We start from the raw sequence: 27,742 nt of genomic DNA, 5'->3' as shown, positions 1-27,742 counted from the left end.
TGAAGTAAAAAAAATAATGGAAGTAAGACAACCAGGATGATAAAGGGACTTAAGGTAATTTTAGGGAAGAATAAGAGATACTTAGCTTGAAAGAGTGTGAAGGAAGGAAAAGTAAGCAGTTTCTTATTTTTAAAGCACTTTGATATAAACTTTTGTGTAGCTCCACAAGGCAAAAATAGGGATAATCAGATGTTGCTCAAGAGAGGCAGTGAAAAAGTCACTTATATTGAAATAATAAGGGCAAGAACAGACAAATAGGTTGGAGTTAAAAGTAGCAATGCTATACCGTAAGTTTGTTCCATTGAGCCAAGATTTCTTTTACTATATCTTTGTGCTCAGTGGCTCTGCCCAAGCTTAAAAGACTTAAAGCATAAGAAAAACAGTAGCTCTGAGGCTTCTGGCTATTAATGTATAAGAAGGGCAAGGAAATCCTCAAGAGTAGATTTTCTGACCCATTTTCAAGGTATTGGTTTCCAGATCTGAAATAAATATTACATATGATTATGATGATCTGATTTGATATAGAAAGTATTACTCCTTGTCCCTGCAAGTCATAACTAAAATGTCTCTAATCCACACAAAAATAACTAGTTTGTGGCTATGAATTTTTAAGTGACACCTGTAAACTTTGAAATCCCACTGTTCCCAGGTGCCATTCTTTTCTACTTGCAAATTTCCTGGTCATTCATAATTCTCCCCCTCTCACCATTTCCCTTCACCTCTAGCTTCTTATGCATCCCACTCTTGAATTCTCTTCCCCTTCTTTTTGGTCACACTGTATCTGGTTCTTACTTTCTCAGATGACAACTCAGCTTGTCAACACATCCCACTCCTGCTTTGTTCTATTTCCACTCTGCTCCATCTAGTGGAATGCATTTTTTTACAGCATGGTGCCAGCTTAAGAAAATGTAATACTCTGCTTTGTGGCGATGGGCTAAGAAAGAAGTGTAGGAAACAGTATCTATATAAAGGTATCAAAACTTCTACTCTGATGAGATAACTTCCTATTTCCCGAATACCCAGACAGAAACCTAGAATTCTGATAGCATACTTATTTGAAAAAAGTGGAGACGTGTTCAGTCCAATAACAAGAACAGCATCAATCAATAATAGCAAATGATTATTTTCTCTCTTGTGGAGGCTTTGTTAGCAACGGTACTGTTAGATATAAATTATTTGATAATTGTGAAATATACTTTAGACATTAAGAAATTTGTGCTGTGTGATAAAGTTTACAATATTAGAAAATTGAAAATACTCCTATGCTTTGTTTTTGTAATATTTATACAGAATACAAGGTGTGCTTGGTATTGTGAAAATCACAAAGGCATGGGTATGGTTCTCTAGAAAACATTACACATTCCTCATGAGAATATTTTACAATGTTCATGGAAAATGAACTTTCTCTAGATATACTCTGATTAATCTGCTCATGATAAGAATAAATAGGCTTTTACAGTGGGAAAGGACTTTGCACTATAGAGCCACAAATTCTAACTCTGTGCCCTTTCTACATTCAGAGTGAACACCTTATTTATGAATACAGGTAACTCTGCAGAGCCTGACTAGATCTAACCTTAAAGATTCAAGCTAAATCCAAGCCGGAGTAGGTTCTCCTAATCTCACTTCTGGAGTTGAGCAGCACATGAATAAACATGGACCTGATTACTACCCTCATACAAATAAAAACTGCTATTTTTTAGTGTGATTGGGAAGAGAAAGATCACAGAAATAAGCTGGAAAGAAATTGAATAAAACTTCTGAAAATGAGAGCAGGTCCAGGCATAACCCACTCTCGTACCTACACCACCAGGAGTTCATTCATTCATTCACTCATTCATTCACTCCCCAAATCTATAGCTGGGGTATTCTTCTTAAAACATAAATCTAGACTTATCCAAAACAAGAAAGTACAAAACCTTTAAAACTCCTCATTAATTCATCAGATGTTCATTTTTCTATATCACTTTCTTCTAAAACCCAACCCTGGGGCAGATGCTCTCCCTATGTGCATGCCACCTTGCTGCCACCACCCCCCTCCTCCCACCACCAACTGGACAGTAAACTACTCAGACTCCTATTCGCTGTTGATCCTCATCACCAAGAACAGTGCTTGGAACAAAGGATGCAGATAACACAGTTTTGTTGAGCAAGTCAGTGAATAAATGAAAGGATGAAACTAAGATACCGGGGGAGCATTGGCACATAAACCAATGAGCTGACAGTGGACGTTTCAGAGTTCAGTTTTATTCAACATAAATATAGAAAGATATTTTTTCCCAAACATAATGTTTGGATGCCAAATAATTTTGCCCACTGGGTGTATGTGGATATGAGACAGCACTGTGAGAGACCAATCTAGGACATAGTTAGTGAGTTAAGTCAGAATGGAAGTAAGTAAAATTTCCCTATTGGACTTATTAGCTCCAATATCTAAGTCACTCCCTGGGGAGAATTTGGCTCTTATGTAAGAATGCTAACTTTTTTTTTCTTCACCAGAACGGAGTCTAATCAAGTGTGTAAATGCTGCAATACACCAAATGGCAGAGGAGAATTAATGTGCCTCTTGTGGGCTCCTGAAGCGTCTCACCACTGGGAAGTAACTTAGGCACTGAACAGAACAGAGAGCATTAGAAACAGTTATGCAAAACTTAGGAAGAGAAATACCCTTGCTTTACGTGAAGGTTAGAATTTGACGATCTCTTTTTAGGTGCCCTTGGAGTGGAGACTTAGGCAAAATACCATGTCTTACCCACACACATTTCACCAGGCTCAAGGTAAGAAAAAAGAAGAAAAGAAAAGAAGAAAAGAAAAAAAGAAAGAAAAGAAAGAAAGAAAAGAAAGAAAAGAAAAAAAAGAAAAGAAAAAAAAGAAAAGAAAGAAAAGAAAAGAAAGAAAAGAAAAGAAAAGAAAAGAAAGAAAAGAAAAGAAAGAAAAGAAAAGAAAAGAAAAGAAAAGAAAAGAAAAGAAAAGAAAAGAAAAGAAAAGAAAAGAAAAGAAAAGGCGGCCAGCTTACAATTCCTGTGGTTGTCTATTGTTGGCTTCAGACACTACTTGAGCAATGTTATCTCAGATGTTCCAGTGAGTTAATTCCTCTGTCGTAAAACAATTTTTTTTTTTTTAAAGACCACACATACCCACAAAGATGAAAACTCTTTGACACCACCACCATCCTGAGCAGAATCCTGGAGAAGTGCAAAAGTCACCAGAAACATGGGGGAAGTAATTTGACTTTTAAGCAAATACTGCTTTTCACCGTGACGTCAGAATCAGATGCCAAACAAGTAAGAGGAATGTTATGGTGAACTATTTGCTAGATAACAGCCACACTTGTGAATTTTGGTTTGTGAATCATCAGGTTCCTTCATTCTCTGTGATCACAGAGGCTTTGATGCCCGAAGTCACAATCACAGATGAGCGGCTTGAATGATTTCTCCCTCCCAACCCAGTAAGATCCCTGAATTCTAGTAAGACTTTGGAAGTCCTGTCTACCTGTTCACCAAACTTCGTTTTAGCAATTTTTTTTTCTCTTAGTAAAACTAACACACACACACACACACACACACACACACACACACACTTGAATCTTATAGGAAAAGGCTTCTACCTCTGCCAAATTTCAGCTGGGAACAAATTTTTACGGCCAGCTAATAAACCTGCTGAAAATAGGGGTTGATAATGGAAACCCTTTGGAACCCTTAACTACAGTGTGCACGGCTATAATAAAAAGAATTAATGCAGTCAATTTGTACTACTGTTCTCGGAACAAAAAACCCTATTTCAACCACAGTCTTTTCAACAGCTGATTGGCAGCCCTGTCCATTTCCCCTCTGCAGTGTTGTCAGGAGTCTTCAACATGATAATGAGCCTGTCACCATATTCAAATAGCCCTGTGACAGCAAGTTTTGTGAGTGTGACGTCCACTGCAAAGGGTCTGTCAAAAAGCACCTTTCAGAAAATGAAAAGAGAATGCTTTCCTGATGATAAACCTAATTTCTCCATAGATAAAAGAGTGAGATTTTTCATCAGATTTTGTCAGTGTTGTGTTGCATTCATCTCTTCAAATGTTCCTGTTTGCTTTTTTAAAAAAAATATACATAAATTTAGATTTGTCAGTGACGGGGGAAAAAAATGATGATGAAACACATTTTTTGTTCCAAGAAACTGAGTCCATCATGTTCCTCCAGAGAAGGGTAAAAGGGAGGGGGGAAAAAAAACCTGATGCTTTTTCTATCACATTAAAAACTGGCAACAAGAGTGGGAGGCTAACTTGTCAGTGGCCATCTAGTAAACCCCCAAGTGTGGGACTCAAATTCTGTTTGTTTCATTCTCTGAGGCCAAAGGCTTCCCCCAAAGACCCACAGGAAGTTGCTGCATTGGAACTGTGTCTCCTTAGGCACACGGGCACCTCCTCAGTGCCTAAGAGAATCTGTGACTGTTAGCAGCAGAGAAAAAGCTCCCACGTCAGGATTTGAGGGTTGTGTTACTTTGGTAAATTGTACTGGTTTGCTGAATACTGGGAAAAGTGTGTTTTCATCACATTGCAGCACTTTGAAGTATTTTGTGTGTAACTAAGATGTTAAAAATTCCTATTGTTGAGGGAAAAAAATTAGTTTTTCTTCAGTGGTGAAGAGTTATTTTGTAAAAAGCCCACGTTCTCTCTAGCATTGTTTAGATTTCTGCTCTGCACCCCTCACCAATGTCGATAAAAATCTCAGTGTGTTCTGCATAAATACAAAAACCTAATTTAGGTATTTTCTCGGAAGCGATGCACGTCTATGGATGTGTATGTGTATATAAAATACATATAGATGCTGTGCATGCATATTATCCACCCACATAAATGCATGTACTGTACATGTGTATTGTGCATCAATAACACACATGCAATACACCCAGGTACATGTATAATACATATACTCACACACACAGTGGGAAGAATGTCAGGGTCAGCCTTCGTGGATGTTAGCCTCTCAGATTTTAATCCAATTCACACACACCAGGGCCCACCAAGAACTGGGAAGCTCCGTGGCATTGTAGTGGAGAGGTGGAAAGAAGGTTGGGATGAAGGAGCAAGGGACAGGAAGCCAGCAGAGAACTGTCATTCTCTCACTCTGAGCTGCCCCGAATACCACCTTCTGCAAATAAACACATGCAGGAGGTCCCAGAGGCCTCTAAGAAAGAAACCTATGTAGAAATGTAAATCCGATGCCTACTTTATCTCAGGCTCTGTGACAATAAAAGAGCCTTATGTGTTAGAAGACACACATATTCTGTCCCGAGTGTGACCATATTACTTAATTCATTACTATTTCTATATTAAACTATATCCAAATATCTTTAGAAGATATTACAAAACATATATATGTAACTTTGTGTCTCAGGAGCCTGGTTTTGGCTGATGGTTCACGTCGAAGTCCCATTTCTAAAACAGTATTTTCTTTAATCCTCTGCTGGTGTGGCGACTTCTGTATCTATGTGAGGGACCAGCATTTGGGAAATCTTCTCATTATTCAAAAGCAGGGGAATCACTGTGAATTCTCATTCTACCGATTTCAGATAAACACAGAGCTAGTTATGTCTCATTTTGGTTGGGATCCGAATATGCCAACAGGGTCTGTTAATTAAAGAGAATGATAGTTTCAGGTTTTTTTGTGTTTGTACCACATGCATAAAGCTGACATGATGACCGAGTTTTCTTAATGAAAAATTAATACATTTTGGTGGGGGGGGGGAGGGAAACCTCAATCTCTGTGACAGAGATTATGCTAAATATACCAAGGAGGATTCAAGTTAAAAACACCAACGAAGCTTTTTTAAAAGCATGATTCACCCTTACTAGTCAACAACTAGTGAAGCTGAAATTACTGAAGAGTTTCTAATTTTTTAATTCCAGAGAAAGGAAAGGAAGCAAAGGGGAAAAGCAGGGTGGGGTGTGCAGGAGAGTGGGGCCTCCCCAATATGTGTAAATGCAAACCCTGAAAGAAGATAAAAGTAACTAATTAGGGATCAGCAATAAATTTGACTGATTTTAAGTTCGTCAGCTGGAGGGAACTATTATAAAGCCAATAAATAGAGCTGTAGACAGCTGGCTTTGTGCAGTACCCTGCTCCTTTGCCTAAATGTTTAAACCATTGATTTATTTGGGATTAAAAAAAAATGAAATCTCAAACGGAGCTATTCCCAACGTACAAAGCAAATTCCAGAATCTTGAAGACTTTCATTGTCTCTGAAAGTCATTGTCACCACCCTAATCCCCTCATTAAAGCTAAAGAAATGCTGGGATGGCATTAAAATGAATGCAAACCATTTGCAGCAATCTCCTGCTCACACCACCTCCAAATGAAGGCAGGCACATTGCATAATCCAGGCAGCAAGAGCTCCTGACAGGTGGATGATTTATGCTCATAGTCAGAAGAATCGGAGGGCCTGCAGAGGAGACAGCATGAGCAAGGCGGTGGCGAGACAGATGCTCTCAGTGGGCTTGCAGGGGCTGGCAGGCTCCAGCTAGTTCAGGTGCAACCTGGACACTTTAAGTGCTGAACTCCTATTGCCTGGATTCCAACACTCTGATGTGCCATTTGCAATACTGTGTGCAATGTACACAGTGAATAAACTGTCAACTCCAGGCAAGCACCCTATATGTGGTGCCTAGATCCCTTGGACACATGGATGTTACCCCAGCAACAGAAGGGGGAGAAAACCCATTTTCAGCAAGTAGGTTTTATAATACAGATGTAAATATCGTGTAGTTCAAAGATCTTCAGTCTTGAAAATATGTAGCCCAGGTATGGTAAGTGGAGAGTGACAAGATCTCCGAACAACTGGATCAATATTAAAGATTGCACACTGGGATTAGGAGAAACACACCTCAGCAGAAAACCGACATTCCTGTCAATTATATTAATTATTTTTCAGATACATGACATGCTTTCATGACATTTTATTCCGAAGAGGCATTTGAATATTTGAGAGTAAAATGAATAAGGGATGGATAAAAGGAAGGATCCCCAAAGGGTTGAACAGCTTTGAAATCAATCTTTAAAACAGTTTTTCAGAATTTCTCTCAATAGCCCCACACAGTAACAACCTGGTAAAGATTATGGTATTGGTTAAAAGGGTAGATAAATCTAATTACAGCTATTGATGACAAATTACTGCTACTCCGATTTCTAGCACAAGGTATTAGCCAGCATTTGACTGGTCAGCAGTAAACCACCAATGGACAGAGAAATTCACTCCATGGATCCCCACAGAACTGTATAGATCACCGGTTCCTGCTCAGCCCAGTATCTCTGAGGCACAGAGCTTCAGGCATCAGTGAAAGGGATAAGCATCCAAATATACAGGCTTCAGGTTATCTTGGATGAATGTGACTTTACTTTCAACTGCTAGATACTGCAGGGTCAAAGGTAGAGCTGCCAATGAGAATTAAAGACACAGGCATCCCTTTAATTAGATAACAGTAGTCAAAGATGAGTAAATTCCCAAGAAGCCACTTTGCAAAAAGCATGAGTTACAGTGTTTTCCGGGGGTGGGGGTGGGGGAGGGCCAGGAAGGAAGGTGGGCAGTGGGCTTTTTTCAGCGATGCACCACTAAAAGAGAAATTTTTTAAAGAACAAATTGGAATACATTGTAAGTAATTCAAAATGCCTCCAGACTTTACAGTTCTCCCTAGAGAAAAAACTCAAACAATTTCGAGTCTTCACAAACTGCATCCAAATCCTTTTTCTAACTTCATTAAGCTCCAGTGCTTAAAAATCGTTCATAGCAAGTGCTTTAATTAGAGACGAGCCATTGCAGGAAGAGCTCGACAGGCAGTGCGTGCACCTAGTAACCAGACTGGCCAGGGGGAGAGTCTCTTACTCAAGGAGGCGATTCAGTAGAAGGGCAGACTGGGGGCTGACACAGTCTCTCCTTCCCCAAAAGGAAACTGGGGGCCTGGGCGAGGGTTGGGGGGGGTCTACAGAAGGATTCGAATGTCATTCTAGTCTCACTGGTACTCTGCAAGTTTACCATCATATATACAGAGAAAGAAGAGAAAATGTGTTAAAGAAAGCATGTTTTAAGAGAAGCAGAGAACCAAGTCATCTGCACCAAGTACCCTGATTTTTCCTTGTTTGTTTCACCTACATTCTCTCTCCTCCCTCCTTTTTCTTCTTTGCCTTCTCTCTCTCTCTCTCTCTCTCTCTCTCTCTCTCTCTGTTTCTGGGCCAAACCTTCCAACATACTTGGGGACTGGAACCACTGCCATGAGCATAGGCACAACACCAGCAGAGGTGTGCACAGGTGCTATACAGAACTCCGAGGTACTGACATTTATTTCATGTTCGAGAGTCAATCCGAGGGTGGAAAGGAGGTAGGTAACGGGGAAGGAAGGGAGGGCAGAGAACCATCCCCATGCAGGAACAATTTATGCTCTTTACTTCCCCAGCCAGAATAATGGCTCCAAGGCAGCACTTGAGAAGACAAGTGAAGAATTCACAGGTTCCAAGGAGCTTGCCATTTTAAACTCAAGATGTTTAGAGATCTAAACACACACACACACACACACACACACACACACAAAAACTAAAACAGGACAGTTTTTGTTAAAAGTTCTACGTGGAGATAAAAGTCCTTTCTTCACCACTGACTCATACACTCTTTATCCTGAAAGGCCAGAACTGAATGAACACATTAGCATGTGCAAAAGTAACCGGAGATGCCATAAATTTGACTTTGGAAAAAGTTAGCAGTGATCTGGATGAGAAGTGATTCCATGAATTCAAGGTCATTTGCTTCTGGTCCATGACAGACTTTCCCTGCTGTCCCCCCACAATCCACAGAGGGGTCTCTGTAATTCTGGCAGGTTCTGCTGACCCTGCCTGTCACCTTCGGATCTCCTGCACACCGGCAAGGGTCTGGGGCTGGAGTCACACAGAGCATTATTGGGGACCTGTGACCCAGGGAGCCATGAAGAGCAGCAGTGTGAAGACAACCCAGGCCTGCTGTGAACATAGCACTTGGTCGTTGTGGAGGGGAAAAAAAATCTGGGAAGATGACATTTGAAAACAAGCACGGCTCATACATTTTTTTGGTTTAGCTCAGCAGTGTCCTAAACAATTGGACAACAAACTAATAGGGATGATGATGCTAATAATAATAATGATGATGATGATGATAATAGCTAACATTTACCAAGGACTTATATTTGTCAGACACCATGCTAAGTATTTTAAATACATTATCTTATTCAATCCTCACAGCAAACTCGGCAGGGGAGTCATCACTATTATCACCACTATTTTATAGATGGAGAAACTGAGGCCAGAGGAATTAAAAAACACACTAGTAATTGACAACAGCAACACCAGGCTGTCTATTAGCAAATTCCATACTTTTAATGATGTGCTGCGTGGAATGATAGATTAATAAAACAATTTCAAATGTACTAGCTTTATTTTGCAAATATATTAGGCCTGTGCCTTCCTAAAACATCTATTTATTGGACTTTTGCAATGTGAAAGGAAACTAACAATTCCTAATTCTTCCCTCCACTCCCCTGAGGTCTCTACTTCTTTAAAATATCCAGCCATGAAGGAAAATGAAAGTAAAAATTCAAAAAAAAAAAAAAAAAGACTGAGATATAGGTGCCTTAGCACTTCACATTGGAAGACTTTTTATCAGTGATCTCTCTCACTCTGATGGAAAGGAGACAGTAGGAATGGCCCTGCTACTAACCCCTGCTTCTCCGGCCCATTAGCTGTTTTCCGATGTGCAAATGACTCTGGTCTCTCAGGACTGTTTAAGAGTTCAGCTGACTACAGCACTGTCTCCTTCTGGGTTTCCAGTTAAAATCAATGCATTAACTGAGGATGCTAGTTAGATTCTGTAACTGCAAGTTAAGAAAGGTGAGGGAGAAAAGAACTGCTAGCTTTATAAGCTTGAGAACTTTCAAAGAGGCCAGTCCCCCAGTGGCACGAAAATAGAAGTATAATTACTGGTAAAAGCTGGGGGATTTTGTTCTTTTCTACCTTTACAAAACTTTTGATAGATTTTCTTTGCTGCAGCACAAAACCAAATAGCAAAAAAAAAAAAAAAAAAAAAAAAAAGTGTGTGAGATAACCAGGAGATTCTCTTAACATTTCTTGGGCACACAGCATTTGAATTGAATTTCTGTTCCCTCTACTTTGTCACCATTAGGGAAGCTTTATTTTTCCACACTATCCTTTCCAGATCCTAATTAATGACTTCTGGGGAGACCTACAGACATATACGGAATTGTTGAGAAATACATTTCTTCACAGACCACAAATCTGAACCTGTTGACTGCAGAGCATGAAATTTTCTGCTACAAACGTAAAATGAAATCATCAGACAATGACCTGGCCTGCCTCTCGGGGACAGATGCTAGGCACTGGCAATCTCTTCCTCTAAACAATAGCCCATGATAGTCTACATGGAAAGGGCACTGTTCAGAAATAGGAGTAGCTCCAACATGATTCAAACCATTGCCAAAAAAAGGTATAAAATATTCTACACAGGAACTTCAAGGAATAATATTGTGCTCTGGCACAGAACAATATTTTGTAAGAATCAGAAAATGTTCCCATTATCACATAGACCCCCTGTTTTAGAGTATCTACAATAAGGAATGATTCTGGAATTTTAGCAGCTCTAGAATCAAAAACCATTCTCTGAAATAAAGGTCTCCTTGCTCACAAAAGGAAGTAATAACAGAGACCTGAAGCTTCCCTGTGAGGGAAATAATATTTCACCTCTTGACACTGGTAGAATTAATTAAGAGGAGAACCAAAGGACTTCATTAGGAATATCAGTACAGCATATGGGTGGGCTTCAGAGTTTGAAAAATCAGATTGAATCCTGGCTGTACCATTACTACTTGTCTGATTTTATGCAAGTTATTTATACAAGTTATTTCAAATAGGTCTTAGTCTTCCCATTTATACTCACCAATTTATCAAATATCTATGGGAAATGTAGATTACAAAAACAATCAATATTCCTTCCTTCCTTCCTTCCTTCCTTTCTTCCTTCCTTCCTTCCTTCCTTCCTTCCCTTCTTTCTTTCTCATTATGATATACCCAATTCCTGTACTGTCAGGGTATTCAACATAAATGTAATACAACATGACTTCTGAAATACAATTCCGTCATGGTCACAACATATAAAGGAAAATGTGGAAGTAATTTATATATGATGATAAATCACAAATTGTTTCTAAAAACATTATCTGTGACAAAATTGTTTCTGCACTTAAATTTTAATAACGTAACTGAAAGTCTAGTAAAGTTGGCTTAAAACAAAGAAAAAAATGCAGTTATATTTTATTGAGCACCTACTATGTGACCATTATTATGCTAAGTGTTATGGAGGACTAAAATATAAACAATACAGTCCCTGCTCTCAAGTTGTTTATGCTTCTCTCTGAGACATACTAAGTGATTAATGGAATGCTAAAAAGGAATACCAATAATATTTTCTGAGTGCTTGTTGCTTGCACTGTGACAAGAATATTACATCCATTCCCTCACTTAAACCTTAAAATAACCATCTCTGATACAATTATAATTAGAACCCCCATTTCACAGATAAGGTTTAAAAAGGGGTAAAGTAACTAACTTACTTGAGATAACACTGCTAGTAAGTAGTAAAGTTGGATTGAACACAGATTCTATTTCTCTGTGCTGTCCAATATGGTAGTCATCAGCCATGTGGGGCTAATTACGTAAAATTAACTACAGCAGAAAATTCAGTTCTTTTGTTACATTAGACCCCATTTCAGGGGCTCAAATCAACACTCACACACTTAGTTTCTGAGACACCAAGCCTCTTATCATTATACTCTACTTTCCACCATGGAAAATATGATGTTAAAATGCTAAGTTGTATGAAACAGAATATAAATAGTGGTGAAATTCAGAAAGGGGAGAAATCTATATGATTGTAAGTAATCAAGCCCATGATGGGTCATACACCCCATGAGGGCAGAAACTGGTCTGTCAAGTTCACTTTTAATCTCTGGCACTTAATAAAGAGAGTTGTATAGAGCCATGTATCAAAAACCATTTATTGAACGGGTGGATAAAAGATGTATAGATAAACATCTGGAGATGGGCTAGAAAACTGTGTATCATCTGGATCCATAAGTAAGTAGAAGACAATTCCTGGAGAAATAGTCTGACCCCAACTCTAGGTGTTATAAAGAACAGGGTGTATTTCTCACATAGCAGATAGAAATATTTACACAGATTAGACTATAAAACAAGAATCCACTTTCCTTCCAAATATTTCCAAATTATGCATGAATTGATAATAACCTGAGACTGGCTAAGGTCAGAGTAATTGCCATTTAATTGGCTTCAAATATACTAATGATTATGATAATGTTGATACTAAAGAGACCTAATAGGCATGGAGATAAATGTCCAGGAGAGCAGAGAGGTAAATTCATGGGAGATGGGGGGTCGGGAGGGGTTAATTATGGAGGTCATCAGCTTGGGACTCACCAAATAGCAACTCGCTACAATTGTGAAGAAATTCTGCTCTCAGAGGAAATTTTGAAATTAAAAAAAAAAATATTTTTTCAAGGGGAGGAGAGGAGAAAAAGTTATATGTATGGCCCAAAAAGTTATGTGAGGGAGAAGTTTCGTTGGGGGAAATTAAATGGACAGTATAGGGAGAAGCCACTAAATAAGAGCTCAGGTGACCTTAAAGCAAACACACAGCTAAGAAGCAAGAGGTAGGCTGGGCAAAATGGACTTAGCTTCCAATGTGGGTAACATTCTGACAGGAGCTCCAGGACAGCACAGATCTAAGTAGATCTAAGTAGAAATATATGTATGCTAAGCTAAACTAGGTATGTATGCTCAGATCTAAGTAGAAATATATGTATGCTAAGCTAAACTAGGTAATATCAATGAGCTTATTCTTACATGTTCTACTCCTTAAATTCTCCACATCCCCAATGTACCTAAAAATCTAGTAAAATAGCCCAGGCATCTTAATATCATGCTTCTGCAGCCTATAGAGTACCTCAGTCGGTTAAGCATCTGACTCTTGATTTCAGCTCATGACATGATTTCAGGGTTATAGGATCAAGCCCCAAGTAGGGCTCCATGATGAGCACAGAGACTGCTTGAGAGTCTCTCTCTCTCCCTCTTCCCTTCCCCATCTCACGCACGCACATGCATGATCTCTCTCTATAAAAAAAAAAAAAAGAAAGAAAGAAAGAAAGAAAGAAAGAAAGAAAGAAAGAAAGAAATCAAAGTATGATTATGCAGCCGATGTAGAAAAGGCATGATAGCTAAACATGTAATTCTTGAGAAAAGTAGGGAAATGATTATGATCCCAGATATACATAATCTTGGGAGAAACAGGTTAACCAAAGAGTATCTGCTAAGAAATCCTTCCTCTGGGTTTTGCCATAGGTCCTGTCTTATCACAACAGTCAGCTATAAGGTAGCAGCTACTACAACTGGGACTTTAAAAAAGAAGAGAAATCCTAACACTCCTATTACAACTGGGACTTTAAAAAATAGGAGAAATCAAAGCTCTATAGCCCTTCCTACCTCACAAACCCATTCCACGTTAATCTCCTTTAATGGCATGATTCCTTTCCATTTCAACTTCAAAAAGCCAAAGTCAGGTAAAAATAAATTTATGATGTAAATCATCAGCTGAAGCCCCTGGCACCTGAGGATCAGTTATTATGCCTGGGCTGTGCAGTCTACTTGGGTGAAACTGAGTGGGAGTGACGGGTCCCTGATATTTGTTCTAGTAGCCATAAAGCCACACTGGCTCTCAAATAGCACAATCTGCCATTCACTTAAGTCTGGTTTGCCAGGAAGCCCAAGGATGGACTCCCCACCAGTACCATCAGGCTCAGGGAATTTGGCTAGCACCAGGCACCTCAGATTTCTGCCAGCTAATTGGCTTTGGGGAAGCCGCTGACCTACTCTCCACTGAGTGGCTTTTGTGAACCTGGAACCCAGCCTGCCTCTCATCATTGATCAACCTTGGCCAAGCCAGCTGGCTTGTTCCTTTGCAGACAGCTTGCCTTAGGGAAGCTGGTTGGTGGCTCTACAACCTACTAAGAGAGAGAGAGGCAAAACTATAGAACAATCTTTCAAGAAACGACCAGCACTCACTTTCATTCAAGGGAGACTTAGGAATGAACAAAAATCATGTTTGATACCCGAATAATATAGACAGAGCCGCACTCAGCCCAGTCTTAACGAAGAAGGTGGCTAACAAGTCGGGAATGGTGCCCGAATGAAATGGGCCTGATTCAACTGTATACCAGAATTCCTTTACGTTAAATAAACACAAAGCTATGAACATCGATGCCACGTCGAGGTATGTGTGCACTGGTGGAAAGAAACAAAAATCTGCTGTCTGGAGGCTGGTAGGAAGAAATTCCACATCAGAGTCCTGGCTGGCTGGGGCCTCCCCTCCCCCTTCCCCACCACACACGGTGCTGGTGCTGTCACTGCACTCTGTGTGGATGAGCAAATGTAGAAACAGGGTTCCTCCCCTCACCCAGGGGTTAAATCCACTGGGAACTTCTTATAATCCAAAAGGAATAAAAAAAAATTAGCAGCATATTAGATAAATGCTGGCTTCCTATTTCAAGTTCACAAATGGAAATGACAAATGGAGACAATCAAATAAATGATTAACTTTTAATAGTATTCCAATTAAAGCAGGAGGAAGGGAGCTAAAAGAACCTTTTCTCACCATTTCAATCTTTCTGTCCTCTCTAGCCCAAATGCAACCAGGATAGATTCTTGGTGCTGCATTTGGTAAGTCCACAAGAGAGAACCTACTTCATTTCTAATGTAACTGCTATATTTCAGAAATAAATAAATACAGAATTGTTCCCGAGAACCATATGCGCACAGGGAGTATGTGACAGCCTAGGGTCCACATGGATTATATACAGAATCATGGACAAATCTTTAAAACTTTGGTACTTCAATTTTCCCCATAAATATAACAGATAAGATTATAATACTCCAGTGGTCCACTATGGCCATATCCTCAAAACAAGAGGCAAATGGTGCTCAGAGTCAGGGAATCAAATCCATTCCTCTCTACAAAGGCAAAATTTATAAGGAATTTAGTTCTGAAGTTCAAAAAAATTGGAGCTAGAACGTAAACCTATGCCAAAATGTTCCTCTATGCCCTAACGTGGATTTACATAAGATGTCACACACTGTTTGACAAAAACACAGACCCGTGAAGTAGGATTCCCACGAATTGAACAGCTTAGGTGCCGCTGATGTTTATTCATACAGTTTAAACTGGCCGAGTTATTCCAAACTTTATGCTGGGATCTCAAGAATCTCAGAATGGGAAGTGACCATAAAATATATTTTAGTCCAAACCCCACTTGATAACTTGAACTTGTTCTCTACATCTCTCACAATGATGGGAAACTTGCCTGCCTTCCAACACAGTGCTGAACATTAAATGAATAACTCAAAGCGATGAAATGAATCCCGATTTTTAAAAATGGTTGACTTAAATGAGAAAAGCACTGGGTGTTATACTATATGTTGACAAATTTGAATTTGAATAAAAATATATTTTAAAAAATACACACACACAATAAATAAAATTAAATAAATGGTTGACTTAAATAATCTTTTAAGAGCTCAGCATCTGCCAAACACCCATAGCCTCTGAAGAATCCCAAGCTAAATATATACTTGAATATTACTCTGGTTCACAAAGACAAACTGTATTAAACAAATACAGAGCACAGGCAGTAGAACCAGAAGGCCTGCCATAAAATCCAGTCTCTTATTGTGCATTGTGAGAACTCTGGCAAGTAACATTATCTCTCCAAGCTTTCATTCCTCTGCGAAATGGGGAAATACCCACCTCTGGGGGTCACTGAAAGGAATAGCAAAAAAAAAAAAAAAAAAAAAAAAAACAACCCTAACTAAAGCACATAGCACATAGCCTAATGCATATTGAATTCCCAAGAATTATGTTCTTACCCCCTTACCTGCAAAACCTTTCCTATTCATTTTGAGACAGACTGTTCAAGTTTCCTATCAACAAAGCATGACCAAAACATCACCATCTGGTAATGCAGTATCTGTACATGAAATAACTTTTTGTGGCACTTAAATATATTCCCAAACGGCTTCATGTCAGGACAAAGCTCACAAAGAAGGTGCTCTTTACTATTGCTTATATTATAACTTGGGAGTTTTGTTCAATACTCTGCATTAATGAGGGAGCTTCTTAGGATAATATTACAACAGAGAGTGCAAGAAATACCAGTGAGGTCAATGCAGTTCTATTAACTGTCATCTAACACAGAAATATTTTCCTTGAATACCATTAAAGCTTTCTCCTTTCCTTTGTTCTGCTTTTTGAAGGCAGTAGGAACCCAAATTTCCCTACCAATAATTTCTGTTTTCGACTTGGCAGCATAATGATATTAGACTTGAGGAAAAAAAAATCACCTTGGCAATGTCTTCTTCAGAGGGTTTTTACAAAAGATATTTTGTTAGGATAAATTGCACTAAGCAGGTTCTTTAAGTAAGCAAAAACAAATCAGCTTGTTACTAAATGACCCCAGTAGCTTTCTATTTTTTAAAGAGAACCTACCTGGAAAATGCTACACCCTTTAAATGAACATTTTGTTAAAACAGAAGATATGAAACAGAAGGGTAATTAGACAAGTTAAGTTGCTCTTTGCTATCCTGCTGATAGGGTAAACCCAGAAGACGCCCCAAGTTCCCACTGCCATATATATATATATCAAGACACAAGCTGTGGTTGCAGGAAAACAGTTCTGGGATGATTTTTCTTTATATCCTGGGGGCTCAAGACAACTAACTGAAGAGCTATCATGGCAGCTAAATGAATAAATGCATAATTTGTGTTCTGTGTCATATACATGCATATATGTGCGCACACACATGCCTTCTCTAAACTAAAAAGTAGAAATTGGAAGTATACCCCATGGATTGTGATGAGATAGATCAGGGAAAAAAATAGGGCCTCTGGATAAAGACTCTTCCAATGCAGAAGAAGAGAAGCTACTATCACCTCTATGCTGTTATCATTTCTTCCTAAACATTAGGTCAGTTCTAGGAATTCATGAGTCAGAGCAAAAGATGTCCTGGGCCTTCCATTCTAGAGTGACTGGCAATGGTCTATCTAGCTGAGATTTAAGCAGGGCATAGATGACAGGATTCTTTTAAGATACTGGAGATACACTCAGGAATGAAAATAAAAGATAATTCTAGATCCTCATGCTTTTTGAGTTTAACTGCTTTCCCTGGGGACCTGGTATCCAGAGGCAGACACTACCTCAGTCTGACCAAAACAAAATGGACTTAAATGTCCTGTTCAGTGCAGGGTCTTAAAAACTCTGACATTCTGACCTCCAAAATTTCTAGAACAGAGCGCCTTCTCCAGCTCACAGTCAGCCCAATGCTCTAGCTGCTTAGCTATTCTGTAATGACTTCTTCTGGACCGATCCCTACCACCATCTCTATCTTCGGTGGCCTCCTCAAACCCCAAGTGAGAAAAGCTTGGTTTTCCAAGATCAGAATCCTAAGGAAAAGTCCCCTCTTAATGAATGTCACTTACAGCTTCGACACAAACCCCTCGTCAAAGCCACAAGCTCTGCTGCTTCCTGAGAGCACCAGGACTCCTTCCCATTTCTTCTACCCCCAGTGAATATGTCAGGCCACTATTTGCCTGCTGTGCTGAGACTGTGGGCAATCAACCCGAGGCTGGAGCAGGAAAATACCTTCGTTTGGCCAGGACTGCAACAAAGCTTGATAGAGATACAGAGCCTGAAAGGTGACGTACCTGACTTCTAATCCCATTCCCACTCTATCTGCAATGGGTCATTGAGTAAGTCACTGAAACTCTCTGAGCCTTGGATTCCTCATCTGATTAATGAGAATCCCCTTCGCAGGGTCCCGCTTTTATCTACTGAGTGAGGCTTTAAGGTGATAATGGAACCTTAATATCCTGTGCCCTTTCCACACTGAATGGTGGCTGATTCCAAACGCTGATTCCCGGCTTCTGCTTTGACTTTATCCTAAAGAGGAAGACTCACAATTCTAACACAACGTTTAAAGTGCCTACCCGGAATCTTCAGGCTTGTATGCCTTAGACTTTAAAAAGTAAAGGGAAATAATAAGCACCTCTGCAACAGAAGCTTACTTTAAAAATGTCAATTCAAATATGAAAAGCACATGTGCTTATCAATAAAACATGTAACTATGTTATTAGTTTTATTAGCTTTAATGACTCATTCTCCCCCCCGCCTCAGGAAGTATTTCAAAGGCATCTAAAATTATATAAACCTGTTCTTCTCCTCTCCTATTTATGTCAATATTTTTATTTTAAAAATATAACAACAAAACTTCAGATAAATCTGACTGGTAGCAATACAGTAATCTGTGATGAGATTCCAGAGCTCACAGAAATAAAACTCTACTGACTGACTGCTCTTCAATATATTGACAAGAGATGGTAGGGACTGTGAGGGAATACAGAGGAAAAATTTTTCAAACATAGGCAAAAATGCAAGAGCTCATTTCCTAAGTATTTAAACATCTATTGATCGCTCCACTGTTCCTTCAACTCTCACTTCTATTAACTGTGGCAAAAATAACATACTTCCTGCTTTTCCAGAAAAAATGAAAAGCATCCAAAGAATTACCCAGTTAAGACAAAATGTACAAAAGAGCACAACTCACTAGCCAAGTCTACAAATCTAGTTCCTATGGTTTGACTCCCCTCACGGATTTCATCGACATCATCATCATAAATTACAAATATCTCTGTGTCTATATTAGTGTAATGTTTCCATTATACTAATATACATTATATCATTTTCTAAATAAAATGTCTATTAGAATAGGAATTTCCTTAGTAAAATTTAGTGTACCTATGAGATTAGTAGAATTCCTACTCTTCTTCTTGCACATTTTAAAATGCAGGTGAAAAAAAAAATAAAATGCAGGTAATTTGTCCTTTTTTTTTTTTTTTTCCTGACAGACAAAGGAATAAGCCTTCCTTTCTAGAGCTCAATCAATAATCAAAGGCATTCTTTACCCCTGCTCTTATTGGTAAAAAGTTCTGCTTGGCTTGAAGTCCCTTTTTTCCTTTTTTACACTGTTGTCTTTCTTTGCTTGACCAAGGGTAGATATTAAAAACTCAGTGGGTTAAGCCTCTGACTCTTCAGCTCAGCTCAGGTCTCAAACCCTATGGTCATGAATTCAAACCCTGTGTTGGGCTCCATGCTAGACATGCAGCTTACTTAAAAACAAACAAAAAACCCAAAAAAACTGTATTTCCTTGTGAAATTTTGGGACAAATTTTCACCTATTGATGTTTCTATGAAAAGTCTGGAAAGGACCTCTAAGGTCACTGATATTGCCAAAAAACAAAATTTACATGAATTCGTTGTAGTCCAGCAGGGCAATGTAATATACCCAGATTCTATCTTATAGTGTCTGACCCTCTAACTATGTGCCAGACCCTGGGTCTGTATTAATTAGCTCTATCGGTTTTACAGAAACCTCACAAGGTAAGTTCTATCTTAGGTCCCATGGTCACAAATAAATAGGCTGATGTGGGTCTTACAGGTTCTGTACACTGCTCAGTCCAGGAGGTAGTAGGACTGGGCTAGAATCTAGGTCCACCTGACCCCACAGCTTGACCCTTATTGTCTCTAGCAACAATAGGTAATGTTGATTTGGTCCTTTTTCTACACCACATGGTATTCTAAGCACTTACCATGCGATTTCTTACTGGATACTCACAATATTTCATTTGCAAATTCTACTTTTGCTACCATCATTTTATAGATGATGAAAAGGGAAGATCAGAAAGGTTTAAGTAACCTTTTTATAAAAAAGAAAAAAGAAAAAGAAAAAGCATTTTTTTTTTGTCCTGTCCTCCATGCTTCCTTGATTCCTCTCTACTTTAGCATGCAGGCTGGCCAACCTAGAGAATATAATGCTGTGTATAAACATGAGTGCCTTGCTCTCATCTACAAGAGTCAAAGAAAAATACTTGAATTGCCAAGGTGAAACCCATCATACCAATAAACGGGAAAAGGCCCTTCAATCCTTCAATCAGTGAATTCTATACCTAAATAAAATAATTATTGCTTTCATAAAATGTCTCTGTTTGCCACTGACAGAAAGTAAACCCAACCAGTATGTCTGCAATAGCCTTTAAATAACCAAGGAGAGAGATCAAAATAAAAATAAATCTTGACCAGATTTATAGGTGCACCTTGATTAGTTCTTGTTTTTTCCTTCAAATAAGCAATACCTGAAAAAAATGAAAAGGGAATGTTGAGACCAGATATCTTGTAATAGATGGGTTTTCTCTGACATAGAGTATGGCATAATGCTGAAAAACTAATGCGGGAGGCTTGCCAGCAAAGTAGAGCCCCAAAAAAGAAAAGGGGATTTTTCAGGCTGTAGAATGGTGCAACCACTGGGATTTGAACAAGCTATCATTTTCTTTAACTTCTTGATGTTTTTTTTTTTTTAAGTTTGTGACATTTTGTCATTTTCTCCACATAACCAATTGTTTATTTCAAATGGTAATGATTTCTTGACTCAAAAATTCTTTTTTTTTTTGACTCAAAAATTCTAATGTTAAAATCAAACGTAGTCCATTCAGACATAATTCTGACTGGCTAACAAGAAGGCCTATCTTGTAAGAATTTAATTATGCACAATGTGATACAACTAGAATTGTTTGCCCACTAAGCCATCACTTCTCTTTGCCATCCTACATCATTAGTAGAAATATCGGTCAATTAAACTAGGGATTATTGTTTTTAAAAGAGTGAAGTCTCATTTTTCTATAAACCACCTTTCTAATGAAAACTTCTTTTATTTCCCTCAGGCAGCACTTTATCTAAGACGTATTTGGCTAGTTGAATAAAAATACCTGTTAAAGGAAAGAAGGTTCCCATCAAAGCTGTTGAAATCTGATTTCATTTGAGATTCTACAACTAATGTTGTTTTTTGTTTAAATAGATTTTGTCTGTCAATTTCCAGCCCTGCTGTGCCATCAGCCTGTATGGACTGCTGTGGTCAACACGGGGGTTGTAGCAGCAAATTTTATTATGGACTGGTAATTGAATTGAACAGGTTTACATTTGAATAGATTTACTACATCATGATCTCTGACATACTGCATGGGACCGAAATCCCTCTCCATCCATAAAGATACATTTAAGACAGTATCATTCTCTCCAGGCTGAGGAGGCAAGTCCTGAGCCAAGGAGATGGCCAAACATAATCGTGCATTTATATGCAGGGTGTAATGTAATATTTCACTGCATTTTTAAGTACAAAAGAAAAGGAATATTCTGTATTTACTCATAGCCATCCTTTTGGGGGAGGGGCTTAGAGAACTGGTATTTTTCCCATCAAGGTGGGCATAAGGAAGTAAAGGGAAATAAATTATTATTTGAGTATATCAGCAACAGCAGCAATTCCCTTGAAAACAGACCCTCCAAAGGCTTGATAACAGCAACTGAAGAGGTGTGAATAACAGATAAGCACCAGCCCATTTCTTTCACCAACAATGTTTAATTAAACACAGTTCACACCTCTTTGATCACTCTAACCACCCTTCAAGATTGCTCCTGCTTAAAACCCACAATGGGGGAAATTATTTAGGGGACAAAATTTTTTTTTTTCATTTTGTCCATAAACCTGGAAACGCAAGGAGTTGAGTAAATCACAGTAGTAAGATTAAACGAGTCACAAAACTCTACCAACCTGGAAACGGAGATATATCTCCATGCACTTTAGTTTTTTTTAAATAAAATCCACATCTAGGACACATCAATCCAAAGTGCTAATTGAAAAAAATAAAAATAAAAAAAATAAAATAAAATTTTAAAAAAAAGTGCTAATTGATATATTACTCTTGTAACACTTTTACAAAAATGGGTTTGCTCTTTGAAAATTATTCCTCAACTCCCAGCTTTTAATTAACCCTTCTGGAATGAGCATAACTTTAGTGTGGTTCTCTACAGCTCAAGTAAGTGGCAATATAACGATCAAAAATGGACCATCAATAACTTATTATTTTTTTGTAAACTAGGTTTGGTTTGCTACTCTGCTATAGTGTTTAAGGTAATTACGAAGATAAAGCTTTCAACCTCAAAAGAAGTAAGCTATCACCATCATCCTAACTAAAAGCAAATTCCTAGTCCCGTGGATTGGGTCATAATGTTTGGGCTCTTATCTATATGTTTTCCTTTTTCAAAACTGTCCCATTGGCATTTCTATGTAAGGTTTTTCTCTAGCAAGAACAACCATATCCAACTTTCTCACTGCTGTACCACTAGAGCCTATAACGGTGCTTGGCTCACTGAAGAAATTTAATAAATATTTAGCAAGTGGATTATAAACCTAAATATAGGAACTATGACAAATCCTAATGGTGGGCACCCGGGTGGCTTGGGGGTTTAGCGCCGCCCCCAGCCCAGGGCGTGATCTTGGAGACCTGGGATCAAGTCCCACGTCGGGCTCCCTGCATGGAGCCTGCTTCTCCCTCTGTCTATGTCTCTGCCTCTCTCTCTCTCTCTCTTTCTCGGTCTCTCATGAATAAATAAATAAAATCTTTTAAAAAAAGAAAAAGAAAAATCCTAATGGTGCCAAAGGCTATATAGTGAAAAGGGAAAGTACCTCCCCTCCTCAGTATATTCATGATATTCCACTGTCCCCAATCCTTATGTATCCTTCCTTCCACTTCTCCATGAATATCCCATCACAAATGCACATCTCCCTTCTACTATTTTTTACTTGACAATACATCTGGTGTCATCTTTTCATAAGGCTTTAATTATAAAGTTAATGTGCTCTTTGTTTATAGCTTTCCCCTCACCCACACCAGGGCTGAAGAGGAGAGTCAGAGATGAGAAGAATTTGAGAGAATCTTCTCTATGTTCCTTGTCAATGAAGAGTTAGCCCTTATTGGTCCAGTAAAGAGTGGAGAAATGGGGCATGAATTCCACATACCCAAATATAACTTATCCGTTCATCTTCCTATGACATTATTAACAGGAAAAATCATAATTAAGAACAAACCAGGAAAAATGAGGAGATCTAGGAATGCCATACCTAATTGAAGTTCCAGTTTGTTCTTCAGGAATAAACAATTGGATCTATTTGGATTTAGATGTTAAAAAGTCAGAGATCAAAAAAAAAAAAGTCAGAGGTCTTCAGTAACAGCAAATATATAAACTAATAGGACCAACTCCATGAACAAAGCATATGTTATGACTCAACAGAAGCAATATATTTAAATGTAATTTACCTAATTTTCTTTCAAACTTTGATTACTGCATATTCATTTTGTTACTTTATAAAAGTATTATATTTATTTTAAACTCTGGTAAATTTTCTGAAGAGAAAGAGATAGGAAGATCTAAAAGCCATAAAAAATGCACATCTACAAAAACATACACATAGACGGAGATGTATTTAAAAAAACAAAACAAAAACACATGTAGGCCTTCCAAAGAAAAGAATAATTTCTTTCTAGCTCCCAGCTAAAATGTTAATTTCATTGGACATGCTGAGATATAAAAATATTTCAGGATCTTGGATATGGGGGGAAGAAGTAATTGAATTCTAGAATCTGTCTGTGTTTAGTTCTGGCTTCTACTACTTGTTAGCTGGGTAAACTCAGGTCATAACTGAATACATGGTCACTGTTATTATTCTGTGTTTGTTGGTGTTATCCCTTAGCGAAAGCAACAACTTCAGTATCATTGTTATAGGTTCTTTATAATAGAACATAAGTCCAAAATATAAGATTGGAAAAAAAATAAAGAGAGCTTTAAACCTAAAATTAATTTTTTTAAAAGTGGTGACAATATGAAATGATGTTAATTAGCTTGACTGCAGCAATTATTTTACAGTACATATGAGTATCAAAACATCAAGTCACATACCTTAAACATACACAATTTTTATTTGTCAATTATATCTCAGTAACGATGGAAGGGAAAAATCTGTCTGCAAACATAGAAGTGAGAAGAAACACAAAAGACAAGGACTAGCCTCTTGGTATATTCTTTGTCCTTCGCCTTCTGCAACTTGTACAGATGAAAAAAATCTAGAACTACCAAGCATACCTGGTGGGTTTAGCTGCACATTTGATGATTCCTACCTTGTCCCTTCCTGTTGATGTCAAGCAGTTAGCCAGGACGTATCAGAAAACTCAGGTGTAAAGATGTATTTTGCCATCAGGTTCAGAGAGCTTACAGCGACCCCCTCTTTTCCTGGTGTCTCTAGCATTTCTGTAAATCCCTGTACACACCCTTCCCTCCACTCCTAACCAAAAGTACAGGGCCCCTAGAAACACGCCTTACCTTCTTTCAGCATGCCCACTTTTAAACACTTCATGAAGCGGCAAGCCTGGCAGGATTTACGTCTGCGCTTTGTGATTTCACATTCATTCGTGGCAGGGCAGCTATATTCTATATTACCTAAAACATAGAGTTTGAAGAAAAGCAGTTAGATTTTCAAAACCCAGGAAATGTGAGCATCCCAGATGCAATACCCACTATGTTATTCCTGCCTCCCCACTCAAAAAAAAAAAAAAGTCACATGAGGTTCATTAGGATGTCATTAACGTCATGAGGCTGGATGCTCTGTGGCAATCACTGAAGGTGCGCTGAATAGGGGCGCCTGGGTGGCTCAGTCAGTTAAGTGTCCAATTCTTGATTTTGGTTCAAATCATGACCTCACAGTCTTGAGATCGAGCCCACCGCTTAAGATTCTCTCTTTCCTCACCCCCTGCCTCCCTTTCTCTCTCTTTCTCTCTTAAAAAAAAAAAAAAGGCACTGAATAATTGGAAGATACATGGTAAAGTATCTCAAAGATTAAGTGTAAAGTTAGCCTCTAAAACATTACACTTAGGGACGTCTGGGTAGCTCAGCAGTTGAGTGTCTGCCTTTGGCTTAGGGTGTGATCCCAGAGTCCCAGGACGGAGTCCCACATCGTGAAGCATGGAGCCTGCTTCTCCCTCTGCCTATGTCTCTGTGTCTCTCTCTGTGTTTCTCATGAATAAATAAATAAAATCTTTAAAAAATAGCAAAATAAAATAAAATAAAACATTATGCTTAGTCTATCCATGCAAAATAACAATCTTCCAGAATCTTAGAATCTAAAAGAAATTTCAAAGCAAATCATTTCCATAAAAGCATGAACATCACAACCATAGTCTTGTATCATCAATCCTGGATTTCTTTTGGTTACTAATGTTCCAATGTATCGGGCTTATTGTCTTTCTGACACTAAACAGCATAAACCCCACCGTGAAAAATGATCAGCAGGCTAATCCGGGGCCTTACAGTAAGCTCCTAGAGGGCAGGGACTGAAATGACATGGCTCTTGTAGCAACACCTACCCGGGATTTACAACACAGATCTCTGCTGAGTAAATACTTATTGAGGAGGAGGAGGAGGAGGAGGATGGTGATGATGACCATCATCACCTTATTTGTTTGTTACCTTATTTGCATAATAAATTCCAAACAATCAAGCTCCATGGAAGTGTCACAAATAAAAATAAACTGCTATGAAACTATATTTTTAATGTCCGTTGATATTACTTATGGTGGTACTTACACATTTGAAGTTGATAAATATGTAGCCAGAAGAAGGTCCAAACTTTAACTTAATTTTTTTTTCAATTAATGCCAATGACAGTGTGTAGGATGTGCTTTGGGGCTGCCTACAGCTTTGTAAAGAAGCTGCCTTTAAAATAGAGCCTCTCTCCCCTATCAGCTCTGTCACATAGTGCTTGAAGGTCTTTCCTTACTTCCTAACCCTTTCCCCTTGTGATTAAGTGCATTAGTATCTTAATGAAAATGCATTCTGTTTATTGCCCTCTTGGGAAGGGGGAGGTCATCACACCAAATGCATAAATTGTCATCAGAGACGGTCCGAGCATAATTGCAATTTTGCTGCTCCATGTTTGCAATACTCAGGGTCCGTCCAAGTCCCCTGAAACATGCGCAGATTCTAGTAATTAGCATAGAGTCTGCCTGGGACCACAGCATTGATGAAATATTTCAGAGTTAATCACACTTTGTAAACACTGATTTATATTGACTACCTTTCTCCAGACTGATGTCTCCTCATTAAATATCACATTAGTGGATTGCAGGATTGTACAAAGACTCAACTACTCAGCAACTGCTAATTCAACAGGAAGTAATACCCAACCACTTATAACTACTGAAAATTGGTTAAGTATGCATGACTAAAAAAAAATGTGTATATATATATATATATATATATATATATATATATGTATATATATAAGCAACTGTGCATTATAATTTGAGAAAAGCCTATCAAAATTATTTGACTCAATTCGCATTCTAACTCAGGGCATTTATAATAATAAAAGCAACTGCTTTTTAAAGTAAGAGGTTAAATAATAAGAGTAATATTAACTGCATCAACAGAAGCACACACCATCACTTTCTTCAGATATATTACTAACACCCAGAAAATTACAGATAAGTCAAAGGAACCAGACTGCCTGGGTCATGGCTGAAAATAAAAGGATTTAGAGTCTGAACTTTAGATGAACCATTTTTCACTGCTGAGTTTCTTAAACCATCACTGAAAAATGTATTTTGCATCCAGGGAGTATTACTAGTAATTTCCTAGGGGTTAATTAGTATTCTATTACCAGATCCTTTTACTCTACCCACCTCTTCCTATACTTATTTAAAAGAAACTTGGTCTTTGCTTTCTTAGAAAGAGCTGAACAATAACTAGTTAGGGAAAAAATGGTTTCCAAACAGCATTTCTTGCCTCTTTTTGCCTAAAAAGTGAGTATGAAGTCCTAACTTTGCTTACTTCCAGTATTAAAGCCTGACCCACATTTTAACCCAATGCTGGTAACTTCTCCCCACCATCTCTCTCCCACCTACACACACACACACACACACACACACACACACAAATCACTCTCATTTCAAACTAGTTTCTCTTCCTCAGAAAATTCTATTCTCCTCCTCCGTGAGAACACACTTCTGACAGGAACTTCAATCAGGCATGTGTGAGCTCACACCTGGACTATGGCAGTTATCGCCTAACTGGGCATTGTGCCTCCATTCTGTCCCCCTGGAATCCATGCTGCATGCCTCTTCCTAGGGCTGCATCGGGTTATGTCAGTAGCTTAATTAAAAAAAAAAATCACTACATTTCTATAGGCTCTTGAATTAAATACAAAATATTAGATTAGCAAACAAAATCGCCACCCAATATAACTCCCATCTACTTATCCAACAATATTACAAATATTACCTTATATGAACTTTCTGATGCAGCCAATTCAATTTATTCATTTTTTGCTGTGTCCTTCAGACTTCCCTCTGAGAATGATCTAACTTTGCCCCTCTTCTTAAAATTACTTCCAAGGCTCACTGTTCAACTCAAATTCCATTCAAATATTTCATGAAAACCTCTCAGACCATCATAGCAGAAAATGACTTCTTGGTTCTCATATCTTTTCACGTACTCTCATCACATACAGACATGCCATATTTTGTCACACCTTTTTTGCATGCATATTACCCATTAGATGGTAAGATCCTGGAGGCAAGGACCATTTCTTATACAGTAGAAAAATCTTCCTCCAAAAAGTAGTAAATAAGTAAAATAGTATGCTTAGGAAAACCTATATTTTCC

General features: G+C 38.3%; 1 protein-coding gene across 34 annotated transcripts in view; it reads right to left on the bottom strand.

The window, feature by feature from the left end:
• ESRRG (estrogen related receptor gamma) overlaps positions 1-27,742 on the bottom strand; it is a 618,074-nt gene that overhangs the window by 131,028 nt on the left and 459,304 nt on the right. For all 34 annotated transcript variants that reach the window (XM_041722041.1, XM_041722042.1, XM_041722074.1 and 31 more), the window contains one exon: positions 24,404-24,520. In XM_041722041.1, the coding sequence (XP_041577975.1) occupies positions 24,404-24,520 (117 nt within the window). The remainder of the gene's footprint in view (positions 1-24,403; positions 24,521-27,742) is intronic.

Source organism: Vulpes lagopus, chromosome 11, assembly GCF_018345385.1.
Source record: "Vulpes lagopus strain Blue_001 chromosome 11, ASM1834538v1, whole genome shotgun sequence".
Classification (NCBI taxonomy): Eukaryota; Metazoa; Chordata; class Mammalia; order Carnivora; family Canidae; genus Vulpes; species Vulpes lagopus.
Note: the sequence above shows the minus strand (reverse complement) of the source record. Positions and strands in the feature narration are given on the sequence as shown.